The following is a 25158-nucleotide window of genomic DNA, read 5'->3' on the forward strand; positions in this document are numbered from 1 at the left end:
GGCGGGTAGAACTTACGTCTCTTTAAAGAGCAAGACACAGAGGTACCGATAACGAGAGTCCAATTCATAGGTATTTGGCTACAAACATAACCTTCAGCTCTTTACGGTGCAATACGATCCATCGACTCATTCATTTTCTGACCTAACTTTATCTTAATGGAGCTGCATAGAACAGAGCCCCGGCACACTTTCCCCGCCCCAAGACACTCACCCATATCTACCCGTGGTGAGAAAGTGAGGAGGGTGCGTCTCCAAGCACTTAACTAGGTACACCCTGGCTGCAGAGCAGGCCTGGACGTGACATAAAACTTGAAAGCTGAATCTTAAATTGGGGGTGGGGAGCAGATATTAATACCATGACCTGAATATCAGTAACTTCAAATGAAGGAATTCAGAGGCTCTCAAACTTTAGAATACTTCAGCATCACCTGGAGGGCTGGTTAAAATGTACGCTGCTGGAACCTACTCCCTGAGTCTGATTTTGGAGTTTGGGGCTGGGCCTAGGATATGCATTTATAACAGCGCTCAGGTGACGCTGATGTTGCTGGTCCAGGGACTACCACACTTAAGAACCACTGATCGAGAACCACTGACCGAGATTACACCAAGGGTCCCTTCTGGTTCTATTACTCTCTAATTCATATATTACTTTAGCCTTAAAAACAAAAACAAAAACCCTCCAAAATAAGGGGAGGGGGGCACTCAAGTAATTGGTTCTCTGTACATATCCCTTTTTTTTTTGGTGGCATACTACATTTAAGTGTTTTATGTTAGAGGAAGTTGAGCTGTCTTGAAGAAAATGGCTAAGATTAAAAAGCCACAGAGACTATTCCTCTAAATATCAACAGAGAAAAAGTGGAAGCAAAGCTCTCTCAAATCTTAGCCTTAAAGGTAACACGGATCATGAGAATACTCTCCAAGTTTCTAAGCTATTATAAGAATCATAGTAAAACCATGTCCCAAATCACTATTACATTATCAGTATTATTAAAGTGCTCTTTCCAACAACCATAACTGAACAATTTTGCCCAGTCCAGCCTCGGTATCAGAAGCTCCAACAACATTTCCGATCATAATTTTGGAGCTCCATGCATTCTTTTGGGAAGTTCAAATTCAACAACTGTACCAGTGAGTAATAAATATCATGTGATCTTCCCCAGACACACCTGGCAATGGAGCCAAAATATCACCGTTCTCTCTTACAAGGAGCTCTGGGGCTTAATAGCCACAACACGCTGCAGATGACAAGGAGATTCTCATTTATCCTAGACTGCAGCTGCTTTCCATGCGGCCCCCAGGTGAAGAGACTACATGTGCTGAACAGAGACCAGCCCACTCTGGGCATCTCTGTCAGTCTAGGCCTCCCCAGCACACAAGGGGCAGTCACTACCATGGTTACTATGGAGCTTCTAGAGCAGCAGCTATTAACCAGGGCTACAGATTGGAGTTTTCCGGGAAGCTTCACAAATGCCTGGGCCTCTCCCTAGAGATTTCAACTTAGTGGGTCCAGAAAGCCTTGGGCTCCCTCCCCTCAAACCCCCTAAGATCCCTGGATGATTCCAGTGTGTGCACACTGGACTGCACACGCATGCTGAGATGCATAACTTGAGTGACCTTAGTCTTAGTTCCTTAGCCAGGGACTGGACCCAGGCCACAGCAGTGAAAGTGCCAAGTCCTCATCACTGGACCGCCAGGAAATTCCCCAGTTCTAATGTATATTACTAGCTGAGAACCAGTGATCTAGAGAAGCATGCCCAATAAAATTTTCTGTGTTATATAACTATTAAGTACTTCAAATATGCCTAGAGTGACTGAGGAACTGAATTATTTTTATTTACTTTTAATTAAATTCAAATAACCACATGTAGCTGGTGGCTATCATATCGGACTGCACAGTTCTAGAACAACACTCACAAATCATTTGCACCTCTCCCTGCTCAACAACAGCTCCAATCTTCCTACCTACTACATCATGTACAGTATCAAATGGAAAGAGCAAAGAACATAGTAAATCGATAGACTTGCGTTCAAATCCTAACTCTATCACTGTCTGACCCTGAATACATCAGTTCTTTATCTAAAACGCACATAACACACTTCACACAGTGCCTGGTACTTAAAACACCCGATGAATAGTAGCTATTATCAATAATGATAAATAGTGCTTCTGCCTGGCTCTAAAGTCCGCCACAGTGTGCTCCACTTCTTCGCATTTTTCAGGCTCATGCCAAACTTTCCACTGTTCAGCTCCACGCAACTGTACCCTGCCCCGCCCTCCTGCCCACAATGGCTTCCACCAGCAGAAACTCAACCCTTAAACATGAAGCCACTTCCCAATTCTTTAGCACATCCTGCTCTTTCACATTTCTAAAGGTTCTGCTGTAAAATCAGTCAGAAGCACAGGCTACAGCACTTAGTAGTCCAGCTAACCGGCGGCACCTCTCAAGGCTAAGTTCTTGGAAGTCAGAGACCAGGTATTTTACCTTCAAAGTCCCCCCAAGACCCCATCTGCAGAACTAGGGTTCAGGAACTTCAATGTGCCAGGCTGTCTTTCTTTAGGAAGTGGTAGAGGATACCATGGGTGGAACGCCTAGATTTAACCATCGAGTCAAAGGACCAGGGGCACTGCTAAACCCTAAACCAGGTTATGACTCTGAGGGCAGAAGAAAATGGGGATGGCACTGAAAAAGCAGAGGGGAGGGGAGAACAAGCAGTCCAAGAGAATGAGCACATTTCTGAGGAGAATCTTGGGTGCCACCCTATAACCAGAGAGGCCATCAAACTACACAGGCATCCACAAACAAAAAGGCTAAAGGCAACTTACTTTTTCCTCTCTCACATCAGGGGGAAGGCACTCCCAATTAAGGACAGCTACTAATGTAGGGGCTAGTTAATAAAGGGTTCAAGGATTCTTCCATTAAGAAATTCCTTGCAGACTAAAAATAAATGCAAGTTAAAGAAATTCTTACTCTTAAAAAAAAATGAAATGAAGACATTTCCCTTTCCTGGACATGAGATTTCTGAACCCCCTCCCTTCAACAGAATATGCAGCTTAGCAAACTAAAATGTATTCAGTTCAATCAGATTACTCTGGTCTCATGTGAAAGTTAAATATCTGCTCACATGAGGAGGGGAGGTGGGCAGAGACTGAACTCACACCTCTGACATTTAAAACCATTGTTAAAGATTTGTGACTTGCAGTTATAGATGAAATGTCATCTTCCAATCTTTTGTAACAGAGAAGGGGGCCTTAAATCTTCACTAATCAGTTTTATTGGAAAGTAGCAATTGCAGACCAGAAAAAATCCCTACTACATGCAAGACAGAAAAACCAGTATCAGCAGTCTGCAGGCACCCAGGAAGAGGCAGAGGATGGGAAATACCAAAGAGCCAGAGGTTCCACTCTGGGAGAGAAGGAGAGGAAATCCTTTCAATGGGAAACCACGGGGGTAGATTACTGTGATTACACTTCAAAAGCAAAGGCTCTGCCACAAAGACACATAATTGAGAGGAAAATACTGCCCCCTTGATCAGGGAGGTCGGGGCCCCCCTGCTATATACTCTCCTGCATTCATAAAAATAAAAATAAAACAGAGGAAAAGAGCCATAAGAAAAACCCCATCTCCATTCACCATTTATCTCTTTCCAGATCACTGGACGTGTTACAAACTGCCTGCCAAATGAAGTGCATCAAAAGATGCTGTTTAGGGGCATCAAAAGGAAAGGGATGCCTGGCAGGCTAGACCCTTTGAATATATTCAGAACAAACCACTTACAGACTCACCACTTGCATAGAGTCCCCTGCTCTAAGCAAATGGAATTAAAAGCCCCACCAGATCAGAGGGCTAACGGAATCCCTTACAACTTCTTATTGCACCAAAGGAAGCCATAACAACCTAAGGGGTTGCTGAGATATAACACACTTGACTTCCAAATTCTCTTGTGATCACGACTGATTCAGAAGGGAGTAGAGGGGGCATGACCAAGGACCCAACTACCAAGCGATATACAATTCATCAAAACACACCATACCACATGGCAGGGGCAAAGGGAAAGAGAAACTTCTTAATTTTCTTGAAATAAAAGCTCCACTGAGAAAAGCTCCAGGTTTCAGTCCCAATCCGAAGATGCAGAAAGGAAGTGACCAGGCAGCAAACCAAAGGAGCCAGATTTAGTACCCAAGGACCAGCAAGAACGTGATCAGAGAGGGATGGGCCGGGGGCTGCCACAAAATGCGTCCATCAGCAAGCAGAAGTCTTGACTGCCACTCGACCTGTCACCCTAAATGCCAACTAGTTGGGGCCGGCAGAAACCTAGAATATCATTTCTTACTCCTTGTGCTTTCAAATTTATTCCTGGCCAGATTTGTTGTATGACTTTTAATAATAACAATAAAAAAAAGCATCCCTGGCTCTTTAACCGAAAGAACCCCCTAATTGATTCCCACAGTAATTAACCTGCATTTTACCTCAGAGAGCGGTAGTTAAGGAAGTCGGCACTGCTATTTATAACTCATCTCAAATTGAGGGCAGACTGCCTAAAATCTAACACATCCCAGCTGTACTCCTGTTTGAACTGGGGCCAAGGGAATTTTTTAAAGCAATCTTGGCACCGAATGAATGACACCAACAGTATGAGAGCGCGAGTGGTTGTGTTGTGGTGACGTAGCACTGGAGGTGGAATGGGAGGGGGCCAGTGTACTGTGATCCCTCTCGTGCACGCCTGCTGCTTGCTGAGTCCCAGTACAGTAAGCTGGGAACCGCCCACTGAGAGCCAAACACAGGAAAAGGCTTTTCCTGTGGAACGCCTTGAAGTGAGAAACACATGGCTAATCTGCATAAACGCGAAGCCATACCGCCCCTGCCAGGAAGGTTAGTGCTCGTAATCTCTGGCCATGAAGCTGGCTGCCTGGGAGGACTTGGACTGGCGCCTGATAACCCAGAAAGAGCCGAGAGAACAGATGGGTAAGGACCCCGGCAGAAAACAGTCCCAGGTCACGTGACGCGCCACATGGCCCCGCCAGCACAAACTATTGTCTGGCTGCGGAGCTCCCATACAAAGGCACCCGGCCTCAGCTTCCTGTGATTATAGGGACGGGCCGCAGCTGTTGATCCAGTTCCCGGCTGGGACCCTCCCCTACTGAGCAGCATTCCAGGCAGGGACAAGTAGAAAAAGTTAAGGTCTCTCGGCTTCCCCACAAGCTCCACGTGGCCCCACTCAGATCTAAGGAAGGACTGAGCAGACTTCCATAAACAGAACCACCCTTTGCACCCCGAGATACACGTGTTGACCAGCATAAATCATTCTCGTTGTGCTCCCCTCCCCAGCCACACAAACATCTGTATCCTCATCCAGTCTTTTCTCACTTCTCCAGCACACTTCAAGGCTTTGAAGACTGGTCTAGGAGCCCAACCCCAATCACGGAGAAACTGCCCAGAAACCTGCTTATTTAGTTCTATCCCAGATGCTGCCTCCAACAATAAGGAGATTCCTTCCTTTTCGTTTTGTCTTGCAGTTAAGCAGTCATTTCCCCACCAATAATGTGACCCAGGGCAGTAAGAGATTCTTTACTTCCTATCTGGTCTCACCAGAGGCATTCACTGATGATTTCCTGAATCTAAATTGATAATAAAAATCTCTCATCAAATCTACCCATACCTAACCCAGGAAATCAACCCACTTAGCCTATATGTCTTATCATTCATAACCTGAGAATCACACCCCATTTTTCTACTTCACAAGAGACTGAAAATTCTTTCAGTTTAGTTCTAGTTCATTCAAGTTCTCAACAAACTGGTCATACGCCTGTGGTGTGAGAGGAATTACCAACCACTAGTTTACAACTACCACTCCAAAGAGACAGTTTAAAAAAAAAAAATTCTTTCTAAGTTCTGTACATGTTCACAATGAATATAAATAAAAAATCCAAAGTCAATGAAAAGTTCTACCTACCCCCATTCTGTTTACCAGAAGTGATTCCTGAAGATCAGGGCACATTCCTCTTTGCAGCCTTAAGTAAGAGCGCATTTCAAAGACATCGCCTGAAGCATCAACCTCATGGAACCCCTAGGAGGGGCTGCAACCAGACAACAGACTCAGGGACCCTCCAACCCACACTGTCTCAAAAGTGACAGGAGGCTTGGCTTGTCCAGGCTCGGAGGTATTTAGGCTGTTGTGCTCCATCCTTCCAAACCAGAAGATCAGGGGATTAAAAGAAACAACCTCACTCGAGGCAGAAAAGAGAGACCAGAGCGGGAAAGTCATTGAATCTTCAGATCATGAGAGCCAACTGTAATAACCACCTCACAGCTGTCCATCCAAAAGAGGCATATGACAGAAAAACCACAACCAGGTGGCTGATAAATCTTTATGTCTTCATTGGTTCCTGAAAGGGCCTTCAAATAAAGCAGCTAGAGCATCAAAGTAATAAATTCCCCAACAAATGATAAAGTTCTTCTCATTCAGAGCACTTTCATTAGCCACCTTTCACAGAGAAAGTGGTCTTCCAAAAATGATCCCTTTTTTGAAACACCAAACTTAGCAAACCAAATTCTCCCAATTTCCACTGAATTACAAAAACCTCTAAGAAAGACACACACTCTCTTGAGAAAGGTACCATTAAAACAGGGATAAAATATATAAAACAGTGAGGCCCCAAGACAAGACTTCCCTGACGGCTCAGTGGAAAAGAATCCACCTCCAATGCAAGAGACACAGGAGTTACACGTCTGATTCCTGGGTTGGGTCGGGAAGATCCCCGGGAGGAGGAAATAGCAACCCACTCCAGTGTTCTCGCCTGGAAAATCCCATGGAGAGAACAGCCTGGTGGGCTACAATCCATAGGGTCACAAAGAGTCAGACACGACTGAGCATGTAGACACACAAGGCCCCAAGGCAATAACTAAACAAGAATGAAATGCCATTTGATAAAATTAAACATCCCCTTCTTTACAACTTTTTAATCTGAAGAGTGAGGCAGCAGTTCAACGTGGTGAAAAGAGTACACCAGACTGAACGACTGGGTTTCCATCCCAGCTCTCTGACCAACTGGGGGGAGAGGGGCAGGTGCTAGCCAGGTCGCACCTTAACCTCCTCAGCTGCATACCAGAATCCTGCCCTCCAGATTCTGAACCAGCAGCTCTGGGATGGGGCCAGGAATCTCTTCAGGCGATTCTCAGGTCCAGTCTGGAAGCATTTGGGCTCCATGGCCTCCCTCCAAATCGCCTCCATCTCCAGCACAGAGCACCTCGAGAACTCAGATGCACATTCGGTTTTCCTTAGCCAAACAATGGTCTGAAGAGGGCAGTGCCCGGCCAATCGAGCAAAACCAGGAATAGAACTCAGATTCCCAAGTAAGCAGCACTCTCAAAGCTAAGATTTCCCCAAATTGTTAATACTCAATCCCTGACTGTCTTGTCCACCTAAGCACCTATTACTAACAATTACTACAAGCTTTACTTGTTTATCTTGTTCACTGTCTATACCCTAGAGTAGAACATAAGCTCTGGGAAGGAACATAAGACACCTGTACGTAAAACACACTTACCAACTTTAAGAGGAAAAGAAAGGAGACTGTGAAAGAGAAAGTGGGATTCTGCAGGTCTGGCAATTCCTACCAGCATTCATGTTGAGAGGAAATGCTTTGGCTAAACATTAGGTCGGTCAGTCCTAAGAGCTCTGCCTTCAACATCTCTGTCCTTCAGTTTCTATATCAACAGAATAGAGATGACAGTAACAGCACCCTCAGGGTTGAATGAAATAAGTTATTAAAACAAAACAACACAAGACACTGTTCTTTAAACCAGCTGGACATGCTCCAGCCTCAGAGTCTTTGTACTCACTCATCTCTCCACTTGGAATACTCTTTCTCCTGCCAGGTATTAGCACAGCTCTCTCACATAAAATATCACTTCAAACTGACCTCCCCTGGTGCACCTATTTAAAATTTCAATCCAGCACACTTCTCGCAGCTGACCCCTGATTAACTTTGCTTCTGAGCACATATCACTAAGCATACTATATGCTAAAGTTTACTTATTTATCTTGTTTAATGTCTATACCCTAGACTAGAATATATAAGCTACAAAGCTAGAATACAAAGCATGTATCTGTGTTTAAATGATTGCTGTATCCTCCAAAACTTAACTTTAGCTATTATCATCTACACAAATCCCAAATTTCTAGCAATAAAGCTTAGAAACCAGAGTAGTTAAGGTCCAGTCCCACACACTCAAGACCAGAAACCCAAAGTGGTCAACTAGAAGTTAACAAATTACTTCCTTCTCTACACCCTCAACAGGAGAAAAAACAGAATGGAGCTGAAAGTGGTTTCAAAATACCTACTTAAAAAACAAAAGCACACAAGCCAGACACCAAAGGGTTGACCAGTCCAATTCTCAAGCTCCACCTACTTTCAGTGTGTTCTTCCAAAGGAATTTCTCAATAGCTCCTTCCAAGAATCCTGACAGTAAAGTCCAACGGTTTTCAACCAGGACAACACGAGCCCCTGAGAAGCGTTTGGAAACAAATGTATGAAAGTGCCTTTTTGGTTATCGCAGCAGTTCTGTGGCGTTACTGGCGTTTGTTACCTGGGGAGCAGGATGCCAACTGTCCTGCTATGCACTGCCACACAAAGAAGAGCCTCAGAAACAATGGACTCTGGCCCATTACAAGCCGAATCTGAGAACACTTGACTCGGGAGCAGTGGAGGGAAAGGGAATCAGAACTGACTGATACCCATCCCAAGTACAAAGTCACCCACTAGCCAAGATAATCATAAATTAAATATTTACTTTATGAAATAGCTGGAAGATAATTTATTGAAGGTGTACTTTCCCAGTGTGTTAATCACAATTATACAGTTATTTGTGGTTATTTATATATATACATCTTTCCCTTCTAGAAAGTACTCCATGGCATTAGAATCCTGGTGCCTGATCCACTGTAGAAGCTTATTAAATATTTGCTGCATTACTGTAAGCAATTGCTGAATGGCAGGTAGATACAGGTTTTTCAAAAAAAGTTTTGCCGCAAGACTTCTTACACTGGCAAGTCCCAACTATTGTATGCTTTAAATGAGACAATTTCAGTAACAGGACTGGACAATTAAATGAGCTAAAAAAAAAAGTTCTTATCCTGAAAATTCTTGAGAAATGAAACATGATCAAAGCCTAAGAAATCTTGATGATATACAAGGAAGGCAGATTGGTATACTGTATCCCCAGTACATGCTTAATAATTAAAAACTTAATGTACAGATCTTGCTACCCACACTAAGTATTATGAGTTGACATCAGAAAAAATATATTTCCTCCTGCAAGCCATCATTTGGTACTTCTACTCAGGAAAGGACCTTAGTGTGGATGGACCACAAGCCCAAACAAGAGGGGCAGTTTTTTAAGACATTTTCTTCCCTATCTATTTGTCATTCATCATGAATTGATATGGTACACTTAAGGGATACCTGGAGAGACAAGGGTCACATAACCTTACAAACGGAGCTTTACCCAGGAGAGTCCCTATCAACTTTTCAGTAAGGACAACACTTCTAAATCACACCTAGTTCTTTTGACCTGGTTTCTAAAATACTACTCTTTCTTCCATGTATTAAATTGCTCTGTGGGTAACTGCTCAGAAACAAAGAAAAAAAGGCAAAAACCGTTCTTAACCAAAAAACTTTAAGGCCTTCTTGCCTTCTCTTTTAAAAAGCTCTCTTACCCCCTCCCTACCCCCTATTCCTTTTATCTCCAAAGTTGGACTGATCTGGCATGGGTTATATAAAAAGATCCTAAACTCTGAGTACACAGTTCTACATTCTGCCAGTTTTTTCTTCTTTACTAAAAAAGATATCTGTGATACATCACTTAGCTGTAGGAACGTGACTTACATGCAGTAGGGGATTCTGTTTGTCATCATGCTTTGACTGTCATCAATCCAACTAAGTACTATATTTTTGATAAAGATACTGAGAAAAGGCAGCCATATCACTATTTCATTAATTCCTAGGGCTGCCTTGGACCACTCTCCAAAAATGCCAGCCTTTTCCTTGGTCCCCCTACGTCCACTGGGACTATAACAGGTACAATAAAATAAATTAAAGAATGGCTGAGGCAACAGCCAATTTATTAAGATTATGCTGTTGTTCAGTCACCCAGTCGTGTCCGACTCTTTGCGACCCCATGGACTGCAGCACACCAGGTCTCCCTGTCCCTCACCATCTCCCGAAGTTTGCCCAAGTTCATGTCCATTACATCGGTGATGCCATCTCATTCTCTGCTGCTGATGCTACTGCTGCTGCTAAGTCGCTTCAGTCGTGTCCGACTCTGTGCGACCCCATAGATGGCAGCCCACCAGGCTCCCCCGTCCCTGGGATTCTCCAGGCAAGAACGCTGGAGTGGCTTGCCATTTCCTTCTCCAATGCGTGAAAGTGGAAAGTGAAAGTAGGAAGTCACTTGGTCATGTCCAACTCTCACCGACCCCTTGGACTGCAGCCCACGAGGCTCCCCTGTCCCTGGGATTCTCCAGGTAAGAATACTCTGAGATGCTTCCAAATCAGGCTTTTTAAAGGTCATTAGTTCCCCAAATGAAAAACCAGAGTCCTTCCTATAGATTCTCCAATTCTCTCTTCAGAGCTCCAAAAGTACCTGGGTACCAACCTCCTCTACACTACTGTCCACACAAATGTATAAAGAGCCTAGCTTCATCATTTATACCAGAAATACATGAGAATAGACCAAAGATACCAGCTGTCTTTCTTGTTATCTCTGGCCAGTATAATCAAATTGGGATGGCTACTTGGCATGCTAAGCTATGGAAATCTAGCTAATATTTATCCATACCCCCACCCCCAAGTCTGTTTTGGCTCACAGACTCTTTTGAGACTGTCTTATTCAAGGCACACAGAATTTCCCTTTGGTAAATGTGTCTGGGTGGGTGAACACAGCTATCTCAATCTCATTTTATTTTAACCCAAAATACCATAATGAGACCACATATTGGTCACTTGAGGTTTTATGTAGGGGTTTTAAAGAAGCCAATTCAAAGCTGCACTGGGAAAGCAGAAGATCGAAATCACAGACTAGAAAGAAAAACAAGAATGTTACAAATCTGTCCTAGACCAACAGAACCCCCCAAACAGACTGAGGGCTGAGAAACAATCCCTAGACCAAAGGAAACAAAGTGGGAAAGGAGAAGAGGCAGAGATCACCTAGGGAACTCTGGTTTATTAGTTAATTAGACAAAGGCACATCCTGCCTCCAGTTAGCCAGGCCATTCCAACAGAGGTGAGCAGACACCAGGAATCTTCACTTAAACGATGTTGACCTGAAAGTGGTACAAATTGCCTCTCCAGTTCTTGTAAGACGTTTTACCAGCTCTGATGTGTTAAAGTTACTGATGTCTCCCAATGTGCTCTGCATTCTACTAACAGAGTTAGACACCAAAGGAGAGAATGAAAAAGCAAGAAAGCAAGAACAGAGAGAAAATAAAGCTAAATGGCAGAGGGATGATACAGTGAGTCTAGAACACAGAAACACACACGGAGCACATGACTCCCTGCCAGAGTATTCATCTGTACATACAAATATCAACTCACAGATCAAACTGTCAACATACTGCCTCCTGGAAGCCTCTGCCTTCATCGCAGCCGGGTCACAGCGATCACAGTTTCCCTACTCAGGCAGGAGGGAAGAGTGGTCTGGTACAGTTAACTTATTTTTAATGGGAAGGATTCAGAAACCACATAGGGTTTTCAGAAAGCCCACATGAACTAAAGCACTGGTTCTCCACTTGGTCTTTCCATTATTAATGTTTATTATCTGACCATTTCTGTGCCAAGCACAATCTTTAAGACATACAACGAGGGACAGGTCGTGGCTCAAATGTCCATTACTCAAAGAGACCTCATCCACTTGGTAACTTGTCAGGAGTCTTCTTAGAGGGTTTATTTACTAGGACTTGACAACAAGTGACACAAGGAAAGGAAAAACAACAAAACTCAAGATGGCCACTGGGACAATGGGGCAGGGATGAGAGATAGAGGGAAGTTATTAAGAATGATCTACTCAGGGACCAACAGATTCTCAGATCGGCTGGCCATCAACAAGCTGAAAGGTTATCGTAGCATTTAATTAAGGCTCCCATACTAGCCTCTGAGCAGCATTTTCAAGAATCAGTTTTTGGGCAGTTTTCTTAACTGGTCATACTTGGAGACCACCATAGGTCACTATCCTAAAATGAGCTTTTCCACCTTCATCAACCAACCAGACCACAGGTTCAGATTATCCTCATGCTATGCCACCAAAGAGCTAGAAGAGAAAGAAATGGAAGGCAGGGAGGCCCTAGGTCCTATAAACAGAGTTTGTCATTACTGCATAGTAGAAAATATACTATGTATATCACAAGTATTTTCTTAAAAAAAAAAAAAAAAAAAGTATTTCCTTTCTTCTCCCCCAACTCCAAGCACTTTTAAACTTTTCTCTAACTAATAACACACTTTGAACACAATGTGAGGGGCAGATACATCTGAAACATTTTAGCCTTTGGTACAATTTGGAAGAAGCCCCTCAGGTAATTCAGGTATACTCTGTAGCCTAGATGAGCATAAATCCAGTTCTCAAGCTTGAATATGCACTACAGTGGCCTGGAGGTCTCACTGAAACACACTGTCACAGCTTCAGATTCAGCAGGTCTGGATGAGTCTTTGCACTTCTAAACAGGACCCAGGTAGTGCTGGGTGATGACGGACGGTTAGGGATGACACTGAGAACCACTGCACTAATGTACCTATCAAACTAGAACAGATGCTTAACAACATTTGTTGGGGTTTTGTTGTTTTAGCATTAATACAACTCAGATGTAGCTAAATACTACAGGACAGCTTTTAATTTAGCAAAGATCAATGCTGTGTTTAAGCACTCAATTCTACCCCCTCTCAAGCAGAGGCCTCTACCAACTAGGAGTTGTGTTCAAATTTCAGTTGATAAAAAATAATACTTTCATATATGTTATTTAACATTGACTACAGTTGCAAGGCAGGTAGTTTTCCTCCTTACACAGTTGAGGATACAGATTCAGAGAAGTTAAGTGACCTGCATAAAGTCACACAGCCTAAGGGAACTTTAAACCTCAATTTCAGAACTGACTCTAACGTGAAACTGTGAGGCACTTAACCTTTATGTGTTCACTCTCTTGAAGTGGAAAATTAAGACAAAAATCCTCATCTCTCCAGTGAGTGCCCCAAGTTCTAGAAAGTAAAATCACTCGGCAAACATTTTCATAATGCAAGTTATGTTCACTTAGATCAAAGTGAAGGTTTCTATCTTTGAGTCTGAATCCTACCTCCACCCCCACTGTCAAAGAGAACAGGGCCTCAGGACCAAATGCTGCCAATTCTTACCACTGGTATCATACAGCCATTCATCAGAAACCTAAATAAAAATCTAAATGGAAGAGATGGATGGGACAGAAATCTTGGCATAATGTCAACTGTAACTAAAGGCTTTTCAGTCTTTCACCCCATGTAAGAGTTCTAGACTATTGAAAAAATAAGCTCTAGTGCTTGAATAATTTATTTTGGATAAGCAAACAGTATTTTATAATGTTACATAGTTCTGGAGAATCAGACAAACCTAGATTCAAATCTGAACTCTACCTTTTACTAGTTTTTTTGCCCTAGGGCAAATTTCTCATTCTTACTCTACTTTCTTGTATGTAAAGCGGGAGGAGTAACATTAGAACCCGCCTTTCAGGGTTTTGAAGATTAAATGAAGAAATTCATGGAGACACGCAAGCATAGTGCTTAGCACACAGTAAGTACTCAAAGACACGGTAATTGTCATTAATAGTCACCTCTGACATGCCATCAGTAGAAAACACGGAACTCAGTGAGGTCCCTGGTCTATCCCTGGCCCAGGACAAAACTGTGGACACATTAACTATAGAAGTGACCCCCAAATCTTTTATAATAACTTTGGCAGCCCAGACTCCTAAACAAGTAAAAAAGTTAGAAGTCTAGAAACAAAAGGCAGGCTAATGCTCATGAAACTCCATCACTTTGTGGCCAGAACAGAATCTTGTCCAAAATGCGAGAGAGAATGCCATCTGTATTCACCAGAGAAGATGCAGTAACAAACAGTAACCTATTTCCAGCATTTCTGCTCAGGTGACTTCTTTAAGAACAGCAGAAAGCAGTAATAAGGTCTACCCAAGAGACAGGGGAAATCACTGGGCAAGAAGAGCCCAAAGACATATCTGTTTCCTCTAAAAGGAAGCACCCAGCACGAGGTAGCCTTTAATCCTCTACCACGTGGCTGAACTCACACTCTTCTTAAAGTCAAAGTACACCAGGCACCAGTCAGTTGAGAATAAACAGCTGGATCCAGATGCACTCATGCAAGTTGTGACCTCAAGGAAAACAGGAGGCAAAATAAAAAACACTAAGCACACAGCAAATGGGTTTTCAAACGACTGATATCACACCAGTCCCTCATCTCCCCTGCTGCTGTCATGCTGCTGCTAGATCTTGAAGGGGGAGTTCCTTTTAACAGAGATGTCTATAAACAAGCAAGCTGAAAGCTAACAAGTTTAAGAGGGAAACGCATACAAAATTCTTGGCTGCTGGTGAAGAGCCACAAAAAAATCATGAATGCGCCAGTGCCAAGGGAAGAGGAAGTCTAATATCTAACACTGCAGACTTGGGAACCCAGAAGCAATGAAGCCATAAGGAAGCCCAAATGCAAAAAAGGCCGGGGGGGGGGGGGGGGGGGGGGGGGGGGGAGCACATGGCACATTTCCTCTTCATATTCAAGCAGAAACTCTGGGCCTGAAGAGCACACAGCCCAGTGCCCAAAAGCCCCTTAGTATTTCATATCAACATTAACTTCCTGGAGGGCGACAAAAATCTGTCCTGGATTACTGAGTGATTTCTAATATGTACCATAACCAACACTAAGTCAACATTTCAGGGATCAAATTTCCTACTCGGCTGCATGTTGGAATGCATTCTTGGCATCAGACTTCCTCCCACTGCAGTCCACCCTTAGAAAATGCAGACGCCACTGGGAAATAAAGATTCAACCTGTCTCAAGACCATCTTCTAGTATGCACAAATGACTAACAAAAATAAACAAAAGTTCACTCAGATGTCCCTTCAAATTCACTAATGCCATCCATTTAAACAGGGGGAAGAGTGAGTTCAAGGAAGAATACTCAGGACAGTTAAGCCAATATTCACCCTAACTTGGATTCTTCTAAAACCCAGATTGACTGAGGAGTTCATCTCAGCCCCTACAAACTTGCTGCTGAACCACTGTGCCCATTTCCAAGTTGCTGGAAACTCACTTTTGCAAAATGCCAGAACGGCCAGGAAAAGGTGGTGAACGAGATATTTCCAAACTAGAATCTGTATTCAAGACTCCATACAACTTTACATGCGAACAGCATAACCCACCGTCCTCCTCCAGGTGGAAGCCCTGTAGTAACCTGGCACTGGATCCTCCATGTACCTTTAGCTGTTAAGCATCTACTTAGAGCCCTTTGAGAAGTGCCAAAAATTGCTTGTGATCCAATCACACATGGACCAGCAGGTAAAGAGAAACCAAAATTACTACATTAAAGAGGCTCCTATAAGGAATAAGCATGTGTTTGCAGCATTTAGGAGCTTCTTGGCCACAGCCAACCTAGTCAAAAACAATATTGAAGGCCATTTCTGTGAACAGATGGGCAAACTGCATATATGCAGGTTTACCCATCCAACAACCCTCAATATAAGGTCTGATCCAAGCAACTCAGCTTGAGCATGGCTCCCAAATCTTCAAAAACAGCAGCAGTCTAAGATCTGGACAGGTACCTCATGGCTCCTGTTTTAAGAAAGGTCAAGTAACTCTGCCAAAAAAGAAAAAACTCAGGTTCTCTAACCAAAGTTGAACCACGGACACTGAAGCGTCCAGGGCACACAACTCTGAAGGTGACACAACCTTCCAAACCCAAAATTACTACAAAAGAGGCCCTGAACTGGCCAAGAACTTGGCAGGTTGTACTAAAGGCCCCACGTAACCACAGGAACCACTAAGACCCTGAAACCACTCTCTTTCATGGAATTGGTTACAGTCCAAATCCCCAAAGTCACCAGAATGAGACAACTACAGGTCTGGGGATGGATGTGTAATTTGGATTCTGTAAAGCCTGTGAAACTCAGAGTAGCACTATGAAAAAGCAAATTAGTAATTTAACTTTCCTTTTTTGGACTTTTAACTTCATAAATCACTGCCTCTGAAAGCTGTCCCAGGTTTACTCTGCCCAAGTCTCATAGCTCCTTATTCCCAGATTCCTTCAGGCCATACACTTAGTTTGGTCTATATCCATTTATAAAACCTTGCTCTGCAAGTTTTCCAAATGTGTGCACATAAGCATGCTTCCCAAGAAAACTAAATTCCTCTGAAGCAGATATTGCCTCTATCTTTCAAGTCCCTCCCTAGTATCTAGTAGATATGTTCACACAGAGCTACTTCCCACTCTCATCTGAAACTCCAGACCTCCCTGAGCTAGAAATCAGGCTCTTAGCAACAAACCTGAAGTTCTAAGACCCTCCCTACCACCATACTGGGAAAGGCCTGGATAACCAATGTCAGTGTCAACCCAAGTTTTTGTATCTTGTTTTAAAACAAGCTGATAGTCTTTGGTAAGTGAGCTGAACCTAACTAAAAATTATGGTCAGAGCCATAATTACATTCATACTCCCTACTATCGATACTATGCTGGGTCAAAAAGGCACTTCCAGGAATCTGGTCTAAAAAACACTTCTTGAGAAGAAAACTGGTGTCAGAGCTAGTGGATTACGTTTGAAAAGGGACTTTGAGAAAGTAAATCCAGTCATCTCACAAGACCACCAAGGGAGATTACGATCAGAAGACAGTTCAAACAATTCTAAAATACTTCCTCCTCCATAAAAAAGATGTTTCACTAAAACAACCCAGAAACGTGTTTAATCCTAAAATGGCAATTTTAAAAACAAAAATTGAATCTACCCACATAACCCTTCAGGCAGGATTTGTTGAGTCCCCAAACACTGTACTGAAACCTGGGGCATTAATTTTCATATATAAATAAGTGATGCATAGGAGTCCAGTAAAAACTACATAAACAAACACAGCCCCTGGAGTAGGCTTATGATCCTGAGAGCCAACGCACAACAGAGGCTTGGGACAGACAACACTGAAGTTGTGGTATCTTTTTTTTCTCTTTATAGTATTCTAAAAACGCAAACCCCAGCCCTAAAAACACCTCACCAAACTACAAAACCTTTCTGAAAGAACAAGGCTTTAAATTTAAAACTCACAGTCTCATAAACAAAGTTTAAGAAGCACACTTAATTCACTGACTGAAACTTAGGTCCTTCTTTCCAAACTTCTGTTTATTTTCACTATGAACTGCAATCAATTTTAAACAGGGCTCCACGTGTCCTGAACTTAGCACGGAGCCAGGAGGCTTCTCTTCCATGGCATCATCTTTTCACTTCAAACTCTTTTAGATCATCTCTTATCTCCATGCTCCCTGCCCTCACCTCCACCCCCACTCCCCACATCACTCTCTCTTCTCTATCCCCAGGTCTTTTTCTTCAGTGTTATTTTATTCCACCACGTGAAAAGAAACTAGCATTATCTTTGCTTGAAAACTGTTTATTAATTTGCCTGTCAAACATTCTATAGAGCCGTTTACATCTTACTACAGAAACCTCCTGGGTACATATTGACAGCTCAGCAAGTATTTACACAAAGCTCTGAAACATTTGGTTCCTTCAGAGAAGAAGCTGCTGTGTCAAGCAGAGAATTATCAAACACCTTTCCCTCATTCATAAAGGGAAGCTTCCTTCTAGCACCCCTCTAAGATGCCTAAATTACACTTTTTAACTGCTAAACCAAGAGGAGAAAGACCGGAAATTCAGGGGCACTGGAGAACACCTAAGAGAACAGCATCTCCAGGACCAATTGCAAACCACACCACCTGGTTTAAAAACAACAACGACAACAGCAAAACCAGGGCTATGAGAAAGCAGTACACCTACGAAGCTGACCCTGAAACACTTAAGCTTTTCCTGTTCCTGTTCCAGTCTCAGGAACTTTTACTCCTCTCTCAGCAAAACTTACAGGGCAAGTTCAGGCACTCAGATTACAACCAACTGCCCAAACCAGACCTAGACCTGCCCAAACACCAGAAGAAGCTGGAGAGCTTAATGCTGCCTCTCCCCACCTTCCTATCCTGCCCCAGAAAAGATACGGTGTTAACATTCAATTTATGAACATCCACTCCTCACTCCATTCCTAATCTACCTCCAAAATCGTCTTGTGGAGATTTTGAAGGAACTATTTTTCAAGTCTTGCTTTAATGAAGTCTGCCTAATTTTTTCATTTACTACTTAGTGTTTTAATACCACAAGCCAGGTGGAATGACTAATGACAAACAGATTAACAGTCTCAAAGCAAAGGAGTCTGGTAGGGTTCTGCGAAGGGCCACAGACACAGTGGTACCCAACTATTTAGAGCCTGATCCTGTAAATCCTCAAGAGAAAACAGCCTCAAGTTCCATGAGCCCAGGGGAAGAAAGATGGTCTCTGGATCCCTGTCGAAAAAGGTACAGGAAGAGGCTGCCCTCCTAACAAGCCAGGTATGGAAGCACAGACAGATACATATAGCATCAGAGAAGAAGGTCATGCAGTCCGATGAAGAGAAAATGAACCAGAGAAGGCAAATGCCCTGTCCAAAGTCACACAGCTTAATCCAGGTCTACATATGGAGCCAAAGCTTCTCTTCCCAAGTCCTGTGCTCGTCACCCCTCACTACTGTGCCACACGCAACTCGATGCACAACAGTAATGATAATGACCAATATAACCAGGAAAAAACTCAAGAGAAAAGCAAAGGGAATCTAGGACTCCATATCGGACATCAAGGTATCACTCCAGCTCACAGGCAGAAAAGAACTGTTCAGTGCCAATTTATTCTGAATACCACATTTGCATGCTTCAGATCCTTCTAGAATTTTGGGATTTGTAGCCAATCAATACCACCTTTTGAGGGACGGGGATGGGAAAAGCCCCTGACCATTACTTTGTTAGCTGATTTCCACATTTCAAAAAAGGTTCACTAACTTTGTAAAAGGCTTGCTAGAGACGTCACATACTACAGGAGTCAATCTAACATATGAATGTTTAATGCAATCCAGGACATCTTGTTACAGCAGGTGACACTTGTCATGGTAACTCTGTGTCACACACAAAGGAAGGAACCTTAAAAAGTCCCCACAGGGCCCATTACAAAGAAGCCAGCCTTGGTCCTGACGGCTTTCTCTCTTCTCTCACCATCAACCCCATTCCATTACCCCCAGTTCTCTCGTGGAGAGCAGAGACACATGAAGCTCTTACAACTAAGTGCTGTCTCAATGTGGTTACCCTGATCCCTCCTACTTGAGAGAACTCCAAGAGTCCTGTGTTTCAGCCAGCCCAGAATTTCTGCCAGTAGGCATTCCCATAATAAGCCTAGGATTCCCGTGTTTGTTTCCCAGGAGTCGGAAGTACCGTTTGATATTTCCATAGCAGGAACTAACAGCCAAGCTTCTACAATCAAATTCACTTTGATCCTGGACTACATATTCTATTGGATTTTTTTTACTTTGATGAGCTGGTACTACTCTCAAGGTACTGTAGCTAAAAGCATCCCAAGTAAAAAGCTTTAAGTGAGGTTCAGTCACATTGGTGACTGAAAAGTATTTCACTACTAGCAGGATACAACTCTTTGAGATACAATTTTACTTATGGAAAGGCTTAAAGGAAAATTCTGTATGCTGAGATCTTTCCAGCTCCTGTGAAAAGACACAGCCACAATACACACACTTATCTAATCTTTCTTTCAAAAAGGCAGAGTCAAAGGAGAGCATTACTATCTTAGATGTGTTAATCAAGTATTTACAAAAAACTGTTAATTCAAGACTGAGGGTAAGAAAAGAACAGAGCAATATCTTATTATTTAACAATGTTAAGAATAGGCCATCATGGTCTGACAAGAAATTTATCCTTAAGTAGCAAAAAGGAATTCAGTATGAAATCTATCCACCTACAACCTTCATCTAGATGACATATCTGAAGCAACCTACAAAACTGGAAGTTGCACTGTCTCTCCTAAGAGTGAACGCTCTCAAGCCCATGGCTGTGGGTCTCAGGAGAATAAGCAAATGAACTGAAATCCAACAGGAATCTATGTTGTGTGAGGTGCTAAGCCTGGTAATGTTAAAAGGGAGTCAGAAAATTTGCCCAAAGGCAGCACAGACAAGCTTCTAAACAAGGACTGTATCTACTTTCTCACCTTTTACCCAGCATAGAACATAGTACCAAGTACATAGAGAATGCTCAAATATTTAATGACTGAAAAGCAGAAAATGCTATATGGTAAACGTTAATTAAAAAAAAATTTTTTTTGCCTGAATATCCCCAAACTTAAAGAATTCAAATTAATTTTTGTTTTTAAATGAGCCTTGACTTGCCCCAAATTTTTTCTCCAATGATTTAAGAAAGGTAAATTTCTCAGCCCTCTTTCCCCCTCCTCCACAAATAAAGGGGGAAATGAGAGGAAAGCGATATAAACTATAGAATGACCCAGAGACAAGAGGATGTTCTAAAACATAATTTATCCTCCAGACACTAGGAATCCAATTTAAAATTTCCCTATTTCTTGCCCAGATATAGGACATCATGGAAGACATGGAGTCAAGGCACAGACCTCTAAACCTGCTATCTGATACAACTACTTTAAAAAAATCCCAGCTCCAAGTAACAGTGGAAAAGCAGTTCTAGAATGGGGAGGGAATATATATATACATATATATATATATATATATATATATATATAATTAGGCCGCCTAAGTGAACAAAATGTGAATAAAATCTCACAGGACAAAGGTACAACTGGGTACTGCTGAGAGAGGGACAAACATGAAAAAGGATCAAGCCTTTTCCCCTTGCTTTGAAAAGATGACTCCATAGAACACCCAATATTCCTGACCAAAGCACTGAAGACAGAACACGATGAAGGAAGAAGAGCAAAATAAAGCAGAATGCATAGAAACATACCTAAAAGTTGTAATTTCTAAGCAAATCTTAAGTATCATTGTAGGTCATATTTTTATTATCTTGGAAGACAGAAATAAATGGAACTTAAAATGCAGAGAAAAAAACTGAACAAATGATTCCAGGAACAAATGATAAATTTCACCAAACCAAGCCTTTAAGAAACAGTACCTCTCAAGATCATGAAAGATGTCCTTCCCTTTAAAATAAGTTGCTCTCCCAAAGTTTAATTAACAAAAGAAAGTGTTAACAAGATTCAACATGTAAACAAAGAATGACGCCAGCCTTCCTTAGAACACTTAAATGTGAAATTCTCTCTCAGAAAGCCTCCAGTTCTCAGTTTTCTCTTACCCCCTCTGATAAAGATCCCACATTTGCCACTCAATAAAAAGCTCAGTAAAATTATTTCAATTCTGCAAAGCGAACAGGGTCAAAATTACTCAAGACAAACGCATCTTCAGAGCCATCAAAGAAGTCATTTATACCATCAGGAAAGTCACAAAACCAAAACAAACAGCAAACCCATTGTAGAGAAAAACTCAGCTACTGTTCGGACAACACAGAATCTATTTCAGGCTGCATAAAACATAACAAGCAAAATAAATCCAAGGTACAAGCAAAATGCCACTGCCTCCTCTTTTGTTCCGGGCACAATGTAACAAGGGCAGCCTGTCTGGGGCTCTGCTCCTGCTGATACAGTATTGCTGCTTAAACCTCCCTCCTCAAGGTCACAGCCAATTTCAGCTCTGGAATAAAAGGCAGATAGTGGCAGCGATGGTTTGGGTTATCACTGGCAGAAAAGCAGAGTGTAAAAGTTTATGAGCTCATCAGGATTGTTGTACCATTACATCAGAGGCAATTATAAATGGCCAAGAGCAGGAGATGGGGAGCCAATCAGATCACAGATAGGATGTCAACCTAAGACCAACTGTCTCCTGGCTTTGACAGAAGGATTTTACCTCCATAATTCAAATCCCAAACCAAAGCAATCTGCACTTACTACTCCAATCACTCAGCTGTTTACCAGCACTTCCAGGGAGAAGCCCAGGCCACTGGGCCGACAGAGACTAAGACAGGAGACGACCCGGGCTGCCCAGGGTGAACCGAAGCCGGCCTCTAGCTGCTCCCAAGCAGGCCCCTGCCCTCCCTCGAGGTCCCCCCCGAGCCCGAGGGGCCCCCTCCTTGAAAGCACAGATGGGGACCGGCCTAGAGGAAGGTAGGGAGGGCAGAGAGGAGCGGCAGGTGAGCAGAGAACTGTTCACTCAACTCCCAACCTCCGAGGGCTGCCTACACCCCTAACCTGAGCCCCCAACACCCCCTCAGCCCAGGCCGGGCCCTTTTCCCGCACACCCGGCTCCGCACCCCTCTGAAGACCCCCCGGAGCTGGAAGGGACCCGGGGAGGAGGAGGAGGGGAGCGGACACCTCAAGGAAAGCCCCACACAAAGGCTGAAGGAGGGAAAGAGAGGAAGGCAGACGGGCAGCCATTTTAAGAGAGAAAGAGCGAGACAATGGCAGCTCCCCAGCAGTGGGGGCCCCAGACTGGGGGTAGCCCACGGCCGTGGCCCGCTCCCCGCCGCCGCCACCCACTCCCAGGACCCCCCACCCCACTCGCCACAGCACCCCCCCACCCCACTCAGCCGTGTTACCTGCGGGGTCCGGGGGAGCGACTGCCCCCCGCCGCCGCTGCTCCCAGGGCTCATGGGCGCGTGGTGGCTCCTTTGTTGGGCCCCTCCCGAGGCGGCCGCAGCCGCCGCCGCCGCAGCAGCAGCAGCCCCCCAGCACTGCGAGGCCATGTCCGCCGGGCCCTTGCCGGCGCCCCCGTCCTGGGGCCCGCCGCCGTAGTCGCCCCCGGGGTAGCCCTGGTAGCCCCGGGCCGAGCTGGGCGACGTGAGCAGTTGGTTGAGGGTGGGGGTGGCGGTGGGCTGGGGGGTTCCCCCTGCGGCCGCTGAGGGGCCGCCTCCCCCCATGGCCCCGAAGCGCTGCTGAGCGAAGGACGAAGACGACGAGGAGGCGGAGGCGCTGGAGGAGGGAGGCGGCTTGGAGCCGGCGGCCGCCGCCGCCGCCGCGCCGGAGCCCGGAGTGCCACCTCTCGGGGAGCTCAGCGCGTAGGCCTGGGGGGGCGGGGGGTAGGCGCTGCGGTTGGGGTAGTAGGAGTTGTACTGGTGGTTGGGGAAGCCGTGGTCGTGCGAGTTCTGCTGGGGCCCCGCGTAGGGCTCCAGGCCCCCGCCGCCGCCGCCGCTCTGCAGCGCTGCCAGGCCAGGGCTTTGTTGTCCGCCATGTTGTTGGTGGAAGACGGCGGCCGCGGCGGCGGCGACGGCAGACGGGCTCCGGCCGTAGGGTTGCCCGAAGCCGTAGGCTGGGGGCGGCAAGGCGGCCGCGGCTGAGTGAGGAGGCGCCCCCACCCCGTCGCTGCTGCCGCCGCCACCGCCGCCGGGCGGCTCCGTGAGGTTATTGTTCAGGGCGGGCCTAGGGCCCGCGTTCCCGTTCGAGTTCTTCAGGTCCGGCTCCGCGCCGGGCCCGCCGGCTCCGCCGCCGCCGCCACCCCCATTGCTCTCGGCCCCGTCCTGCAGCTCTTTTCCCAGTGGCTGCGGCGGCCCCACGGCGGGGCCCTCGCTTTCCTGCCCGGCGGCTGCCTTCATTTCCCCGCGCTCCGCCGCGACCGCCGCCGCCGCCTCGCCCCCCGCCTCCTCCCGCTGCTGCTGCTGCTGCTGCTCCGCTTTCTTCAGCTCCGAGGGCGGCGGCGGCGGGTTGCCCAGGCTGCTGGCGGCGGCGGGGGCGACCTGCGCGGCCATGATCCCCGCTGTCTCGTCCGCGGAGAGACCCGGCCCTGTCTTCGTCTTCTCTCACCCCCCTCCCACCCCACCCCGCCCCGGGGCCGAGTCCCCCCGGGCTTCCCTCCCCACCCGCCCGGGCGGGCCTCGCGGGGCTCCGCGGCTTTTGCGCTGCGCTCGCTCGCTCGCTCGCTCGCTCCTCTCCCCCCCGCCCCGCCGGCTCAGGCTCCGGGCTGGCGGCGGCGGCGGAGGAGGAGGAGGCGGCGGCGGCGGCCGAGGCGCCGGCGGCTCAGCTGCTCCCGGCTCTGTAAGCTCGGGACCCGGCTCTCCCGGCTCATTCCCCCCCAAGCCCTTGCCTGGGAATGAGGGGGGCGGTGGAGGCTCCGCTCCCCAGGGCCTGGCCCCGCTGTGACTCTCCGCTTTCTGCTGCCGGAGAAAGGAGGGAGGGAGGGAGGGGAGGGAGGGAGGCAAGGGGGAGGGGGCGGGGAGGGAGGGAGGGAGGGAGCGGGGGGAGGGGGACCCGGGACGGGCGGGCTGGAGGGCGCGCGGCAGCAGCCCGGGCGCCGGCAGGCAGAGTCGGAGCGTGGGCCGGGCCGGGCGCCCTGCCTCCCCTCCCCGGCCGCGGCGCCGGGCCGAGGCTACTGCGCGGCGGCGGGCGGGCGAGCGGGCGGGCGGCCGGACTGAGCGGCTAGAGCGCCCCACTCTCCTCCGAGTCCCCCTCACTCCGACACGAGGCTCAGCACTGCCATTTTACCCAGAGCCGTCGCGGCCGCCTGGCAAACCCGGAACGGAGCGCGGAGCGGGGCGCAGGCCGTGGAATGGACTCGCTCCCTTCCCCTCACAAAGGAGGAGGGGAGAGAACCAGCCGCGGCGGCGGCGGCGGCGGCGGCAGGCGCTCTGCCGCTCTCGCTCGGCAGCGCCGCCGCCGAAGGCTTCGGGGAAAACCCGGCCCGGAGTTCGCGCCTCTCCGGAGCCTGCGCGCCGCCTCCCTCCTGGCCTCCCTATCCAGGTCGGTCCCCTCCGCGCCGCGGGCAGCGTGAACTTTACTCGCGGCTGCAAAATTGGCCTGAGCCCGAGACCGCGGCCGCCTCGGCCCAGGCCTGACCCCCCCTGGCAGCGGGCCTGGTCTCTTGGCCGCTACTTAGCATCTCCGCGGCACTTTTCCTTCTTCAAAGCTTTTTGCAGACCTGCTCCAAAGACCCAGCTGAGCTTTACGTTGTATCCTCTTTGCAAGCTGCATGGAATGACAGATCATTGTTTCAGACTTTCCGT

The 25158-nt window shown here is 46.2% G+C and overlaps 1 protein-coding gene across 3 annotated transcripts in view; it reads right to left on the bottom strand.

Moving 5' to 3' along the window:
* The window catches only part of ARID1A (AT-rich interaction domain 1A), a 68676-nt gene extending 44688 nt beyond the window's left edge, over positions 1 to 23988 (bottom strand). For 2 of the 3 annotated variants that reach the window (XM_025278665.3, XM_025278663.3), the window contains exon 1: positions 22762 to 23987. In XM_025278665.3, coding sequence (XP_025134450.2) covers positions 22762 to 23907 — 1146 coding nt within the window. In that variant the 5' untranslated portion in view covers positions 23908 to 23987. Of the gene's footprint in view, positions 1 to 22761 lie in introns of all 3 variants that reach the window. The other variant, XM_044938088.2, reaches the window with a different exon arrangement.
* Between the last annotated feature and the right edge of the window lie 1170 nt (positions 23989 to 25158).

Source organism: Bubalus bubalis, chromosome 2, assembly GCF_019923935.1.
Source record: "Bubalus bubalis isolate 160015118507 breed Murrah chromosome 2, NDDB_SH_1, whole genome shotgun sequence".
Taxonomy (NCBI): domain Eukaryota; kingdom Metazoa; phylum Chordata; class Mammalia; order Artiodactyla; family Bovidae; genus Bubalus; species Bubalus bubalis.